The sequence below is a fragment of the Myotis yumanensis genome, unplaced genomic scaffold, assembly GCF_028538775.1.
Source record: "Myotis yumanensis isolate MYYU_CA2020_CCGP unplaced genomic scaffold, mMyoYum1.0.hap1 SCAF_2, whole genome shotgun sequence".
NCBI classification, from domain to species: Eukaryota; Metazoa; Chordata; class Mammalia; order Chiroptera; family Vespertilionidae; genus Myotis; species Myotis yumanensis.
The window spans coordinates 114,284,495-114,298,176 of record NW_027223753.1 but is presented as its reverse complement, the minus strand read 5'-3'; the positions used below and the strand labels follow the sequence as shown (position 1 = coordinate 114,298,176).

Here is a 13,682-nt window from a genome sequence, read left to right as displayed (position 1 = left end):
AAAAATTTTCAATTTTGTCCCTCAAATATAATAAAATTCTGATGTTAGGCAAGTTAAATTAGACAAGTGATCTCCATCCGTCTAATATTAATGTTGTAAAGAAGTTCAACGAAACTTTCTTTAGTGAGATGAGTTTCAATTACCCTAAAAATGGTAAATGATCTATTATTTGTTGTGAATCTAAAGTGTATCCCTAATGAAATTATCTGTAAGTCAAAAACAAAAATTTAGACAGACGACGGTTAAATATAATGTTAACAGGTACGCTGGGCAATAAATTCAAAGTTTTTATTTAACTTATATCTGCTTATTTTTTATTGAGTTCAGTATAAAGGCCCAGTTAATCAATTCATTAGATTGGTCAAGGCAAGACACTTGAACTATAACAGAATTTTAAAAGCGGTTGGTCTTTTAGTCATTTCTCTGGTATTCACACACATGTGCACACATATACACACACACAAACTGTTAGAGAATTTTGCATATAGGATCTCCCCCCATAATTTTGTAGAATTTGCTGTTCAAAATCTGCAGTATTTTGAAACCTATAAGTAGGACATAACCAAATTAGAGATGTCTGATAAACTCTTATAAAGGGAGAACTTCAGCTTATTCCCAAAAAGATCAATTCTAAACAATAAAAAAGGAAAATTCATATAAAATCACAACAGATTTAACAGACATCCTTGAAAAAAAATCAAATTCTAACTCATTTTGCAATTTTTTCAAATATGACTAAGGAAAAATGGTACAAGTAGTAATGTTTACATTTTTAGAAAACTATTAACTCAGTGGATTGGGAGGAGAAAAATTACTATACAGTATTATTGCACTCCACGAATGTGCAGAATTCGAAAATGTGCCAGCACTAAAAACTGTCTTTCATTGAGGTTTTCCAAGAGGTACAACGAGCCTGCTAAGAAACATCTGGTCTGTACTAACAGCTTGCTGTCTTCAGTACAGGCCTTCATAATGTCAGTCACGCTGCTCTTGCAAAAATCCCGTAATGTCTGAAAGACACATAGAAAAAGAATATTTTATTTCAAACTTCACTCATAAGATCAACTCCTTTATCAGAAAAGAACCGAGAACATCTCTGCTAAGCAAAAGTTAACACCTCTCCACATTCACACATATTTGCTTATAAATTCTCTAGAGCATGCTAAAAGAATTTTTATACTCTTAGGAACTAGTTATTTGAAGGTAGAGAGAGAATCAATCCTATCTAATAATAGACAAACATGGTAATTAACCATACCTCCGCTACGCTTCCCATTGGCTAATCAGCAGGATATGCAAATTAACTGCCAACAAAGATGGCGGCTGGCAGCCACGCAGCTGAAGCGAACAGGAGGCTTGCTTGCTCCAGTGATGGAGGAAGCCAGGTTCCCTGCCTGCCTCGGCCAGCTGTAAGCTACACTTTAAGCAACAAAGTTGCAATTATAGAAGCTAAATAAACCCAGATACCTGCTTTCAGCCAGCCATGCCTCAGAGCTGGAGCCGGCTCTCAACTCCAGTGACAGCTATAGCAGGTAAATATATCCCAGAATAAAAAAAAAGAAAAGAAAAAAAGGAGAGGCTGGGAGCTTCAGTCGCCCGCCAGCTGGAAAATGGCCCTCAGGCCCTCACCCAGACAGGCCAGGCACCCCAGTGGGGACCCCCACACTGAAGGGGGTATGACCAGCTGCAAACAGCCATCAGCCCGTCATCCAGGCTGGCCAGGCACCCAAGCGGGACCCCCACCCTGATCCGGGACACCCTTCAGGGCAAGCCAGCCGGCCCCCACCCATGCACCAGGCCTCTATCCTATATAGTAAAAGGGTAATATGCAAACTGACCCTAACAGCAGAGCGACTGGGAATCACTGGTCACTATGACACACACTGACCACCAAGGGGCAGACACTCAATGCAGGAGCTGCCCTCTGGTGGTCAATGCGCTCTCACAGGGGGGAGCTCTGCTCAGCCACAAGCCAGGCTGATGGCTGCCAGTACAGCAGTGGTGGTGGGAGCCCCTCCTGCCTCCTCAGCAGTGCTAAGGTCTGCTCCCCGCTGGCAAGTGGGCATCCCCCGAGGGCTGCCGGGCTGCCAGAGGGATGTCTGATTGCCATCTTAGGCCCAATCCCCCGGGGAGCAGGCCTAAGCCAGCAGGTGGTCATCTCCCGAGGGGTCCCAGACTGCAAGAGGGCACAGGCCTGGCTGAGGGACCCCTCGCCCCGAGTGCACAAATTTTTGTGCACCAGGCCTCTAGTATATATATATATAAGCCTAAGTGATTGTTCCGAGCAAATGACTGGTCGACCAGTCTCTATGACGCACACTGACCACTAGGGGACAGCGGTTCAATGCAGGAGTTGCCCCCTGGTGGTCAGTGCATTCCCACAGCCGGCCTCCCACAGCCAGTCAACCTCCTCCGGCCGCTCCCCCTGGCCAGCAAACCTCCTGCGGTCCCTCACCCCGTCCCTCCCTTCCCCCAGGTCCAGCAGCCAGCAGGCCCCAGCTGGCCTGGCCCCAGTCAGGACTGGGCGAGACAGCCCGGATAGAACCTGATTGCCGGCCAGGCCTAAGGGACCCCACCTGTGGACATCATGCACCGGGACTCTAGTATGTATATAAGCAAATAGTATAATATATCAATTCTGGCCATTAGAAGTTCATAGTCAAAAAAATAATATTATAAGCTCAATTATTAAGCCTTGAAGATAACTTAATACAATCTTACTTGATCTCTTCTAAATTTTAATGAAGAAAACATCCATCTGTTAAATCCCAAGTTGAAAACCTAAGTGATAATATATGTAATATCTAGTATCTTACTGATTCCTGATGTGAGTAAACTGATATCTATACATAATTCTTATACTTTTAAACTACTTACAAAAGAGTTTTCAGTGCTGATAGGTGGGGCTATGATCGATGATGTGGGATTGAATCCATATGGACATTGAGCTTCATTTCATTGTCAAGAATTTGAACAAGCTGTTGCATGGATGGAAGATGACCAGATTCCAGCTTAGACCATACAGGTACATCTATAAAAATAAATGGTACCAGCCCTCAAAATTAAAGATGATTCTGTAATAAACATTCACTCCACAAATATTTATTGTCTATGTACACAGCTGGGAATAAAAAAGTGAGCAAAAGAATTAGGCTTCTTGCTCTTAAGGAATTTACATTCTAGGAGAATTGAAAAAACTATACAAATAGCTACAAAATCACAATTGTGTACTAAGAATTAAAACTAGAAGATGCTATGAGAGGGAGACCTGAGAGGCTGGAAAGGAGCCATTACACTTACTTTGTTTGTTTGTTTGGTTAATCTTCACCCGAGGATATTTTTTCCACTGATTTTTAGGGAGAGTGGAAGAGAGAGGAAAAGAGAGAGAGAAACATCGATGTGAGAAAAACACATCGATTGGTTGCCTCCTGCATGAGCTCCAACCTGGGCCCGGGCCAGGGAGGAGCCTGCAACCAAGATACATGCCCTTGACCAAATCGAACCCAGAACCCTTTGGTACACAGGCTGACATCCTATCCACTGAGCCAACCTGGCTAGGGTGCACCTACTATTATTAAAAGGAGAGATTATAATTAAAAGTGAGAGCTGAGCCCTGGCCAGTTGTATCCAGTGGTTAGAGCATCAGCCTGAGGACCAAAGTGTTGTGGGTTCAATTCAAGTCAAGGGTGTGTATCTCAGTTGCAGGTTCTCTAGCCACGGTGGGGGCACATGCTGGAGGTAGCCAATTGATGTGTCTCTCTCATATCGATGTTTCTCTCTCTCCCCCTCCTCCTTCCCTTCCACTCTGTCTGGAAACCAATGGAAAAAATATCCTCAGGTGAGGATAAAAAAAAAAAAAGTGACAGCTGAAATATAGAAGAGTAGTATAAGGGAGGCTGGAGAGGTAGGCAGGAACTAAACCAGGGATCAACAAATTGCAAAGGGACAGATAGTAAGCATTTTCAGTACGAAAAGGTATACAATCTGTCACAGCTACTCAACTCTCCTGGTGGCCTGAAAGCATACATATATGAATGGGCATGACTGTGTTCCAATAAGACTTTGTTTACAAAACATGCAGCATAGGATATTGTCCACAAAGTCTTGGTTTGCTGATCCCTAGGCTACATCATACAGGGCCTTTTTGCCATCCATGTTAAATGTTCTGGTCTTTATCTTGAGAACAAAGTAAAGACAGTTAATGAATTTGAGGCAGTGAAGCAAGAAGATGAAATGTGCATTTTTTAAAATCACCCTATTTGGAGGTGTCAGCCAATCTATATAATAAAAGCCTAAGCCACCATTAAGGTGGAATGACCAGTGGCTATGATGCACACTGACTCCCAGGGGACAGACGCTCAATGCAGGAGCTGCCCCCTAGTGATGAGTGCACTCCCACAGGGGGAGCGCCACTCAGCTAGAAGCCGGGCTCACGGCTGGCGAGTGCAATGGCAGTGGAGGGACCCTCTCCCATCTCCGCAGCAGTGCTAAGGAGCAAGGCGTCCAGGACTGCGAGAGGGATGTCTGCCAAGGAACCCCCATTCCTCCAGTGCATGAATTTCATGCACCGGAGCCTCTAGTTTTTCTATAAGGAACCAGATAGTAAATATTTTCAGCTTTATGGATCAAGAGGCAAAATCAAGGATATTATATAGGTACTTATATAACTACAGAGATAAATTTAAATTTCTAATGTTTTTCATTGATGAAACTCAAAACTTTAGGTATAATACTAATTTGAATTTCATATAATTTCTGTGTATCATAAATATTCCTGTGATATTTTTAAACAATTAGAATGTATAAAAACTATTGTTACCTTGAAATATAGGCCATATTTGCTAACCTCTGGTTTAGAGAATGTATTAGAGGGGAATAAGGTAATTGTGGCTTAGACTAGAGTGGTGCCAATGAAGATGAAGAGATGGAGGACCTAAGGACGGGGACTGATTTTTGAGACATGTAAAAGGTGGAACTGAGAAGTCTTGGTAATCCATTAGGGTACTGAGAGTAAGGGCAAAGTGATTTTCCCCCTAGGTTTCTGACATGGGCAATTGGATAAAATGATAATGGTGCCATTAAATAAATGAGAAATGCCTGGGAAAGAACAAATTGGAATATACAGGAATTACAGGAAGCAGAAGTAATCAAGAGTTTGGGAATAGAAGTTTAAGATTCTGGGTTAGCATCTAGATCAGTGATGGCGAACCTTTTGAGCTTGGCGTGTCAGCATTTTGAAAAACCCTAACTTAACTCTGGTGCCATGTCACATATAGAAACTTTTTGATATCTGCAACCATAGTAAAACAAAGATTTATATTTTTGATATTTATTTTATATATTTAAATGCCATTTAACAAAGAAAAATCAACCAAAAAAATGAGTTCACGTGTCACCTCTGACACGTGTGTCAAAGGTTCGCCATCACTGATCTAGATGAAAGATCTAGAACTCTATAGAGCTATACATTCAGGGATCATCACAAAGATGTTATTTTTTACATATGTTTTTATTGATTTTTTTTTTTAGAGAGAGAGGAAGGGAGAGATAGAGAAGATAGAAACATCAATAGGCTGCCTCCTGCATACCCCCTTCTGGGAATCGAGCCCACATCCCAGGCACGTGCCCTGACTGGGAATCAAACCAGAGACTCTTGGTGCATGGGATGACACTCAATCCACTGAGCCATGCTGGCCGGGCCAGATGTAATTTTAATGCCATGATAGTAGATGAGGCCCATATAAAGAGATAATTTTTTAAAAAAACAAACAAAAACAAAGAGATAATTTAGCATACTATGAGAACTAGAAAAGCCTGATGCTCACTATAAATCACCTAAAATTTATCACAGAATGCAAACTATTCAGAACTCACCATTCAAAGTTATTTCAAATGCACCTGTTGACATACACTGGTTCTCAATCATGTTGCTCAAGAAGAAAACCATCATACATGCATAGACCTAAAAGAAAATATAATTAAGTACAATAGGCATGACAATTTAAGACACAGTAACCTTTAAGTAGTATCCTTATTTTTGGTAATTGCTATTTTTAATTCTACTTTAAAAGTTTCTATACAGACTACTAATGCGATATCCCATAAGTCCTATATACACACAAAAAAGGAAAAGTGCAATATTAATTCACAGCTCCATACATGCTAAAGAACTTATATATGATATATATATATACACATACACATACATATATATATGTATATATGTATTTATACACATACACATACATATATATATGTATATATATATATATATATTATATATATATATTAATGTAGAGGCAGAATTTCTAGAGATCTCTTAATAGCCTTAGTAAGCTTAACAAAAGAATACCAGTGTAAGAAGGGTTCATTTTATCATTTTTATAATATATTGAATGAATTCACAACAGACTACTCATGCAACAATCAGCAACTCCATGTTTTCAATACAACATGCCCATGTTCCAAACAAATCATTTTAAGTAAAATTGTGAAATATGTATTTGGTCTTCCTCCCAGGTTATAGCACACAGCATCTAAAAACCCTTGGAATTTCCAGGGTAATGGGAATGGGAAAGGTGTCATTTGTTATGTTAATTAATTGATTTTTGATCAGTACCTAAGGATGGAGCTGATTGCCAAGAAAGAGGAAAGCCAGCCAGGTGATTAGAGCATTGGACATTTCCCTTTCAGGGAAAAAAAGAGGAATGGAAGGCCAAATTAGTTGTTACTTGTCAATGATTTAATTAATCACGCTTATGTAATGAAGTCTCCACAAAAACCCAAAAGGACTCAGATTGAAGAGCTTCCAGGTTGGTGAACCTTTATGTAAAGATGCAAAAGGAAAAAGATGCAAGGAGAATGGTACACCTGGAGAGGGCATGGATGCTCCCTTCCCACATATCTTGCCCTATGCATTTCTTCCATCTGGTTGTTTCTGAGATATCCTTTTACAATAAGCTACTAATCTAGTAAGTAAAATGTTTCTCTTGAGCTCTGTGAGCCACTCAAGCAAATTAAACAAACCCATGGAGGTGGCTGTGGGAACCTCCACTCTGTAGCCAGTTGATCAGAAGCACAGGTATCAACCTGGGCTTGCAACTAGCATCTGAATACCATAGTGTGTATATGTGTGTGTGTGTGGGGGGGGGGGGGGGGGGGGGGGGGGGCAGGACATGTGTCTTGTTGGACTGAATTCTTAACCTGTGGAATCTGATGTTATCCTAGGTAGATAAGTGTAAGAATTGAGTTGAATTCTCAGACACCCTGCTGATGTCCGATAATTGGTGTGATGGAAACACACACACACACACACACACACACACACACACGTTTAAATTGGGTCCATGAACCCAAAAGACAAACTAAGAAAAAAGTAGATAAGAAAGCACAGGCATCTATATATATAAAAGCCTAAGCGACCGCTACGACCGAATGACTGGAACAACCGGTCGACAGTTGCTTTAACACACACTGACCACCAGGGGACAGACGCTCAACACAGGAGCTGCCCCCTGGTGGTCAGTGAACTCCCACAGCCAACCTCCCATGGCCCCTCCCCCCAGCCAGCCAGCCTCCCGCAGCCCCTCCCTCCCGGCCGGCCAACCTGCCGCGGCCACTCCCCCCGCCCCGGACAACCTCCTGCAGTCCCTCTCCACCCCCAAATAGCCAACCCCAATAGGCCCCAATCGGGACTGGGTGAGACATCCCGATCGGCCCCAATCGCTGGCCAGGCAGAGGGACCCCACCCATGCACAAATTCGTGCACCGTGCCTCTAGTATTAAATAATGTTCATTCGCCTTTGAAAGCAAATCTTTACCCTTCCAAAAGATACAAGAAGCTCCCTGATGGACAGAGAGGTTTTAATTTAACAAAATCACCTGACTAAAAGAAGGATGAGAGTGAGGATGTCAATTCACAGAAAGGTGTTTCAGAATAATAATTCAAAATGTCCATAGCAGGTGAGAAAGAGTTTTCCCTGCCCACCTACCCCTTTAGCTAGGTGCGCTTTGATTTCATAGAAGTTACCCTAGCATTTGGAAATAGAAGTCCAGGGGAAGAACACACAAGAAGTGTAATGTAAGCTACAGCTGTCAAGTACATTCATCTTCCACAGTAGATGTCTATAGAAGTAAAATGTACTGAAGAGCTTTTGAAATCAACAGAATAAACATAATAAAATTTTATCAAGAAGTACTTAACCTCTAATTCTTAATCCTATGAGAATCAATGTTTTATTAGTAACAGGGCAGAGGTAGCACCTGAGGTTCCCTAAGAAAAAAAAAGTACAGCAGGAATCAGCTAAAGGTAGTCTCAGTCTAGAAGTAAAGAACAAGACCACATAGGACTCCAAAAGGATAATGCTTCTTAGAAGGAAACTTGTGCAATCTCATCAAGAGAAAAATAAAACTTAGTCCCATTTCTTACAGCAGAAAGGTAGACCCTCCAGAAAATAAGAGTTTAAATAAAACAGATGGAAAGAGATCTGCAGAGAATGTATGCTGCGGCAGGACCCTACAAAGAAAAAAAGAAATAGCACAAAGTCTTATGCATATATTGATTGTTTCAGGTAATTTGCTAAACAGATTCCCCATGAACAGAAGAATCAAAGGACAAATAATAACAAAGTATGTGTGTATGTTTTGATAAGAACAATTCAGTAAAATCCTGTTTTTAACATGAATAAAATCATTAATGGTCTAACTGGTATGGCTCAGTGGATAGAGCGTTGGCCTGCGTACTGAATGGTCCCAGGTTCAGTTCCAGTCAAGAGCATGTACCTTGGTTGGGGGCACATCCCCAGTAGGAAGTGTGCAGGAGGCAGCTGAATCGATGTTTCTAGCTCTCTATCCCTCTCCCTTCCTCTCTGTAAAAAATCAATAATATATATTTTTACTTTTTTTTAAAAATATATTTTATTGATTTTTTACAGAGAGGAAGGGAGAGGGATAGAGAGTTAGAAACATCGATGAGAGAGAAGCATCAATCAGCTGCCTCCTGCACACCCCCTACTGGGGATGTGCCTGCAACCAAGGTACATGCCCTTGACTGGAATCGAACCTGGGACCCTTCAGTCCCCAGGCCAACGCTCTATCCAGTGAGCCACCAGCTAGGGCTAAAATATATTTTTAAAAAATCATTAATACCCATATCAGTAGGTATAAAAGGCATACATTATGTATATACTAGAGGCCCAGTACACGAATTCGTGCACCAGTGGAGTCCCTCGGCCTGGCCTGCAGGATTGGGCCAAAACCAGATCTCCAGCATCCCCTGAGGGGTCCCAGACTGCAAGAGGGTGCAGGCCAGGCCAAGGGACCCCACTGATGCACAATCAGGGTCGGGGAGAAACATGGGAGGTTGGCCAGCTGGGGAGAGACCATAAGTGTGCTCCAGGGCATGTCCGGCCCGTCTCGCTCAGTCCCAATCGGCCGGACCCCAGCAGCAAGCTAACCTACGGGCCATAGTGCCTGCCCGTGGTGGTCAGTGCACTTCATAGCAACTGGTCAACCAGTTGACTGTCTGCCCCTGGTGGTCAGTGCACGTCATAGCGAGCAGTTGAGCAGCATATCATTAGCATATTATGCTTTGATTGGTTGAACAGCCAACCAGTAGACCAGACACTTAGCACATTAGGCTTTTATTATATAGTTCTAGAGGCCCAGTGCACGAATTCATGCATGGGTGGGGTCGGCCGCCCTGACCCCAATAGGGGTTGATTGGGGCCAGGCCTGTCAGGAGGAGGAGACGGTGGGAGGATGGCCGGCCGGCCGCCCCAATCAGGGCCCGATCAGGGCCCGGCTGGCTGGGGGAAGGGGTTGAGGGCAACTGGCCGGCAGGCCCCAACCCCAATTGAGGTGGGGGGGCCAATGGGGTGGTCAGCAGCTGGGGGAGGGGCCATGGGAGGTTGGCCCCACCCGATTGGTGTGGGCAGGCCAATTGGGGTGGAACTGGCTGGGGGGAGGGGCCATGGGCTGATTGGGGTGGTGGGGGCTGATGGTGAGCCAGCAGCCTGGGGGAGGGGCCACAGGTGGTTGGCCGGCAGGCCCCACTCCCGATTGGTGTGGGGGGGGTCTATCAGGGGCGGAGCTGGCTGGAGGGAGGGGCCGAGGGCCAACCGGGGGTGGTGGGGGCCCATTGGGGGCAGGGCCGGGCAGGGGGAGAGGCTGCAGGAGGTTGGCCGGCCGGCTCCACCCCCTATTGAGGTAGGGGGAAATCAGGGGTGGAGCCGACTGGGGTGGTGGGGGCCCATCAGGGGCAGGGCTGGCCAGGAGAAAGGGCCACCGGGGGTTGGCCGGCCGCTACGCCATCAGGGTGGGAGAGGCCAATCAGGGGCGGGGCCGGCTTGGGGGAGGGGCCGCAGGAGGTTGGCCGACCGGCCCCACTCCCCGATCGGGCTGGTTCACTGACCGCAGTGGGTGTCTTAGTGACCAGTTGTTCCAGTCATTACGGCGTTTCTGTCACTGGCTTTTATATATATGTTATGTATATATTATATTTTGCTGGATATGATTAGCCTAGTTATACAATCAAAATCAGGTTTTAAATTACTGTGTCCAGTTTCTACTAAAGTAATACTTCCCTATCCTTCAAATAATAAAAAAATTTAATCATTCTTACATAAATATGAAAACTAAAGCCAAAAGAGGTTAAGTGCCTTGCCCAGAGATAAAAAGTGGTTTAAATTGAAAAAATATATGTAAACAGGTTAATCAGCAATAAGTACTTAAAAAAAAAAGGAAAACTCATTAAACATATTCACTGACAACCTAAAAACTTACAGTTGTCAAAGCTATTAAGTTACATACCTTATTTTCTTGGCCCCATTGCCAGATGCTAGGAGCTTGCATGCCAAAGAAAGCAAAAGGATCCTTGCCAACAATTATTAAGCCTATTAAAACTAGTTTGAAGATTGACAGGAAAGATGCTATGTGTCTATCAAGAGAAAAGAAAAATTCATCAGAAGCTGCAAATTCTCATTTACTTCAAAATTTCATTAACTCAAATGTATATGTACAGACATTTTCTAGACACCAAATCTAAAAGTTATTATAAGTAGTGAAAAAAATAGTGACTAGTTTATTGACCAGTTTTAAAATAAAAATGTTATATATTTTAAATCAATCAAAAATTAACTTATAAAATTACATATACTATTATTTTAACAGTACAGAATTTTATGCCATTGACTATAAAAATTTGGGAGTTCGTGGTCTATCTCCACAATAACAATTACAGAAAAACACATCTTTTGAAAAATTGCCATCTAGCAAATGCTTCTCCTCTTCTCTTTTCCACAGAAAAATTCTAAATTTGCTTTTTATGACCGTGTTCTCTGTGCATTGTTACAACAAACTAAGAAATGATAATAACCAATAAATTTAATTGAACCAATTCACAAAAGTTTATAAAATCAAATTCTTTTCCTCCTAAGTCACTAAAATTTACTTACCTATATATTGGTTGAGGGAGGTAATTCTCTCCTTCAATGCGGATGTCTGGGTACCGCTGGCTAATAACCCGCATGTACTCCTCAAACACCCGCCTATAACCTCAGGAAACACTGCAGAAAAACAAAAGTGCTTCCTGTTAAGTGGTTTAAAATATGCCTAAATTGCTTTTGCAGTTGGACAAAGCCTAAAATTACCAAGATTAAAAATGTTTCTCAGAAACAGTCACAAATTAATAATGATTGATGCTGGATAATGGGTATAGAGGGGTTTTTCCCCACAAACTTCACATATTTAAGTTAGCTCACCCTCAAGTAAACCCTTCCGTTAGTATATTACACTTTAGAGATTTGGGTTACTCTTGATCAACAGCAAATACCTACTCACATATGTCAGTGCATTTTGAGCTCTGATATCAATTTGGCTTTTAAAAAAAATCAATGACTACATAAACACTGAAATAAAAACAACTCTTATTCATCTGAAATAGGGAATTTCAAAAATGGGGCACACGAAGCTTAAAAAAATACCAAGGCACGAGACATGAAACTGATTCTTATTCCCCTTCTGCCACTAACAGGGCAAACATACCTGCTTAATCACAATAAGAGGAACTTAAATAACTTTTAGATCCCTTCTGACTTTAAAATTTGATTCCACTTTGTGAAGAAAAACAAAGATTGGGAAGATAATTTTCAACAATATGATAGTAATCCATATCATTACTCCAGAAATTAAGTCAACAGTACCCAATCATCTTCATTAAAATCTCTGAACTACTAGATTAGGGATATGATATATGCTGCCCCCAACAAGAAAAGAGGAAGTATGCCACCAGTGCATATGTAAGAGGGGAAAAAAGTATACTGATCAAAGGATTGAAGACACAAATAAAAAAATTTCTCATGTTCATGGGTCAGAAGAATTAATATTGTTTAAATGCCCACACTACTCAAAGCCATCTACAGATTCAATGCAATCCCTACCAAAATTCCAATGGCATTTTAACAATCCTAAAATTTTAATGAAACTACAAAAGACCCCAAATAGCCCAATCTTCAAAAAGAAGAACAAAGCTGGAGGCATCGTACTTCCTGATTTCAAATTATATAACAAAGCCATAGTAATCAAAACAGTATGATATTGGTGTGTTCTCCCTCCTGGATGGACCCCTGCACCTTGCCCTTCCCCCTCTTCTTCCCTCACAGGTGTGCATCTCCTAAATTCTAAGGGTCCCCAAGAGACTTGCAACCAAGAGCAATGGGCAGGAGCAGCTCCTTGGCAGCTCCTCCCAAGCTAACCCCCTGAACTTGTCTCCAAGGCTGCCTTTTCTCTGCTTTTTCAATGAGATGACAGCAGTCCTGCCTTGGCTCACTTCTTTTCACTGTGACTTTTATTTCTCAGTGAGCCAAAGCAGTCCCACCTAGGCTCTCTCCTCTTGCTTCTTCTGCCCTAAGCCCTTCCTTGTTTCACTGTTCCCAGCTTTAATAAATGTACTCTCAAAGTTAAAAAAATTAAAAAAAAAAAAAACAACAAAAAAAAACACAGCCCTAACAGGTTTGGCTCAGTGGATAGAGCGTCGGCCTGCGGACTGAAGGGTCCCGGGTTCGATTCCCGTCAAGGGCATGTACCTTGGTTGCAGGCACATCCCCAGTAGGGGGTGTGCAAGAGACAGCTGACTGATGTTTCTAACTCTCTCTCCCTCTCCCTTCCTCTCTGTAAAAAATCAATAAAATATATTTAAAAAAAAAACAAAAAAACAAAAAAACACACAGTATGGCATTTGCATAAAAACACACAGCTCTAGCCAGTTTGGCTCTGTGGATAGAGCACTGGCCCACGGACTGAAGGGTCCCGGGTTCTATTCTGATCCAGTGCATGTATCTCAGTTGCAGGCTCGATCCCTGGCCTTGGTCAGGGTGCATGCGAGAGGTAACCAATTGATGTGTCTCTCTCACACCGATGTTTCTCTCTGTCTCTCCTCCTCCCTTCCACTCTCTCTAAAAACCAATGGAAAAATATCCTGAGGTGAGGATTAACAAAAAAACAAAAACAGACACACAGATCAACGGAGACAGAATAGAGAGCCAACAAATAAACCCATATATGGTCAATTAATTTAAAACAAAGAAGCCAAGAACATACAATGGGGAAAAGGACAGTCTCTTCAAATAATGGTGTTGAGAAAACTGGACAGCTAGCTGCATGCAAAGAATTAAACTGGATCACTA

At 42.4% G+C, this 13,682-nt stretch overlaps 1 protein-coding gene across 1 annotated transcript in view; it reads right to left on the bottom strand.

Annotated features, from left to right (window-relative positions):
• Positions 1 to 274: 274 nt before the first annotated feature.
• The window catches only part of SELENOT (selenoprotein T), a 29,812-nt gene continuing 16,404 nt past the window's right edge, over positions 275 to 13,682 (bottom strand). The window contains exons 2-6 of the mRNA XM_070405971.1: positions 11,454 to 11,564; positions 10,810 to 10,936; positions 5,875 to 5,962; positions 2,878 to 3,031; positions 275 to 1,010 (exon numbers count right to left, since the gene is read on the bottom strand). Coding sequence (XP_070262072.1) covers positions 2,907 to 3,031; positions 5,875 to 5,962; positions 10,810 to 10,936; positions 11,454 to 11,564 — 451 coding nt within the window. The 3' untranslated portion in view covers positions 275 to 1,010; positions 2,878 to 2,906. The remainder of the gene's footprint in view (positions 1,011 to 2,877; positions 3,032 to 5,874; positions 5,963 to 10,809; positions 10,937 to 11,453; positions 11,565 to 13,682) is intronic.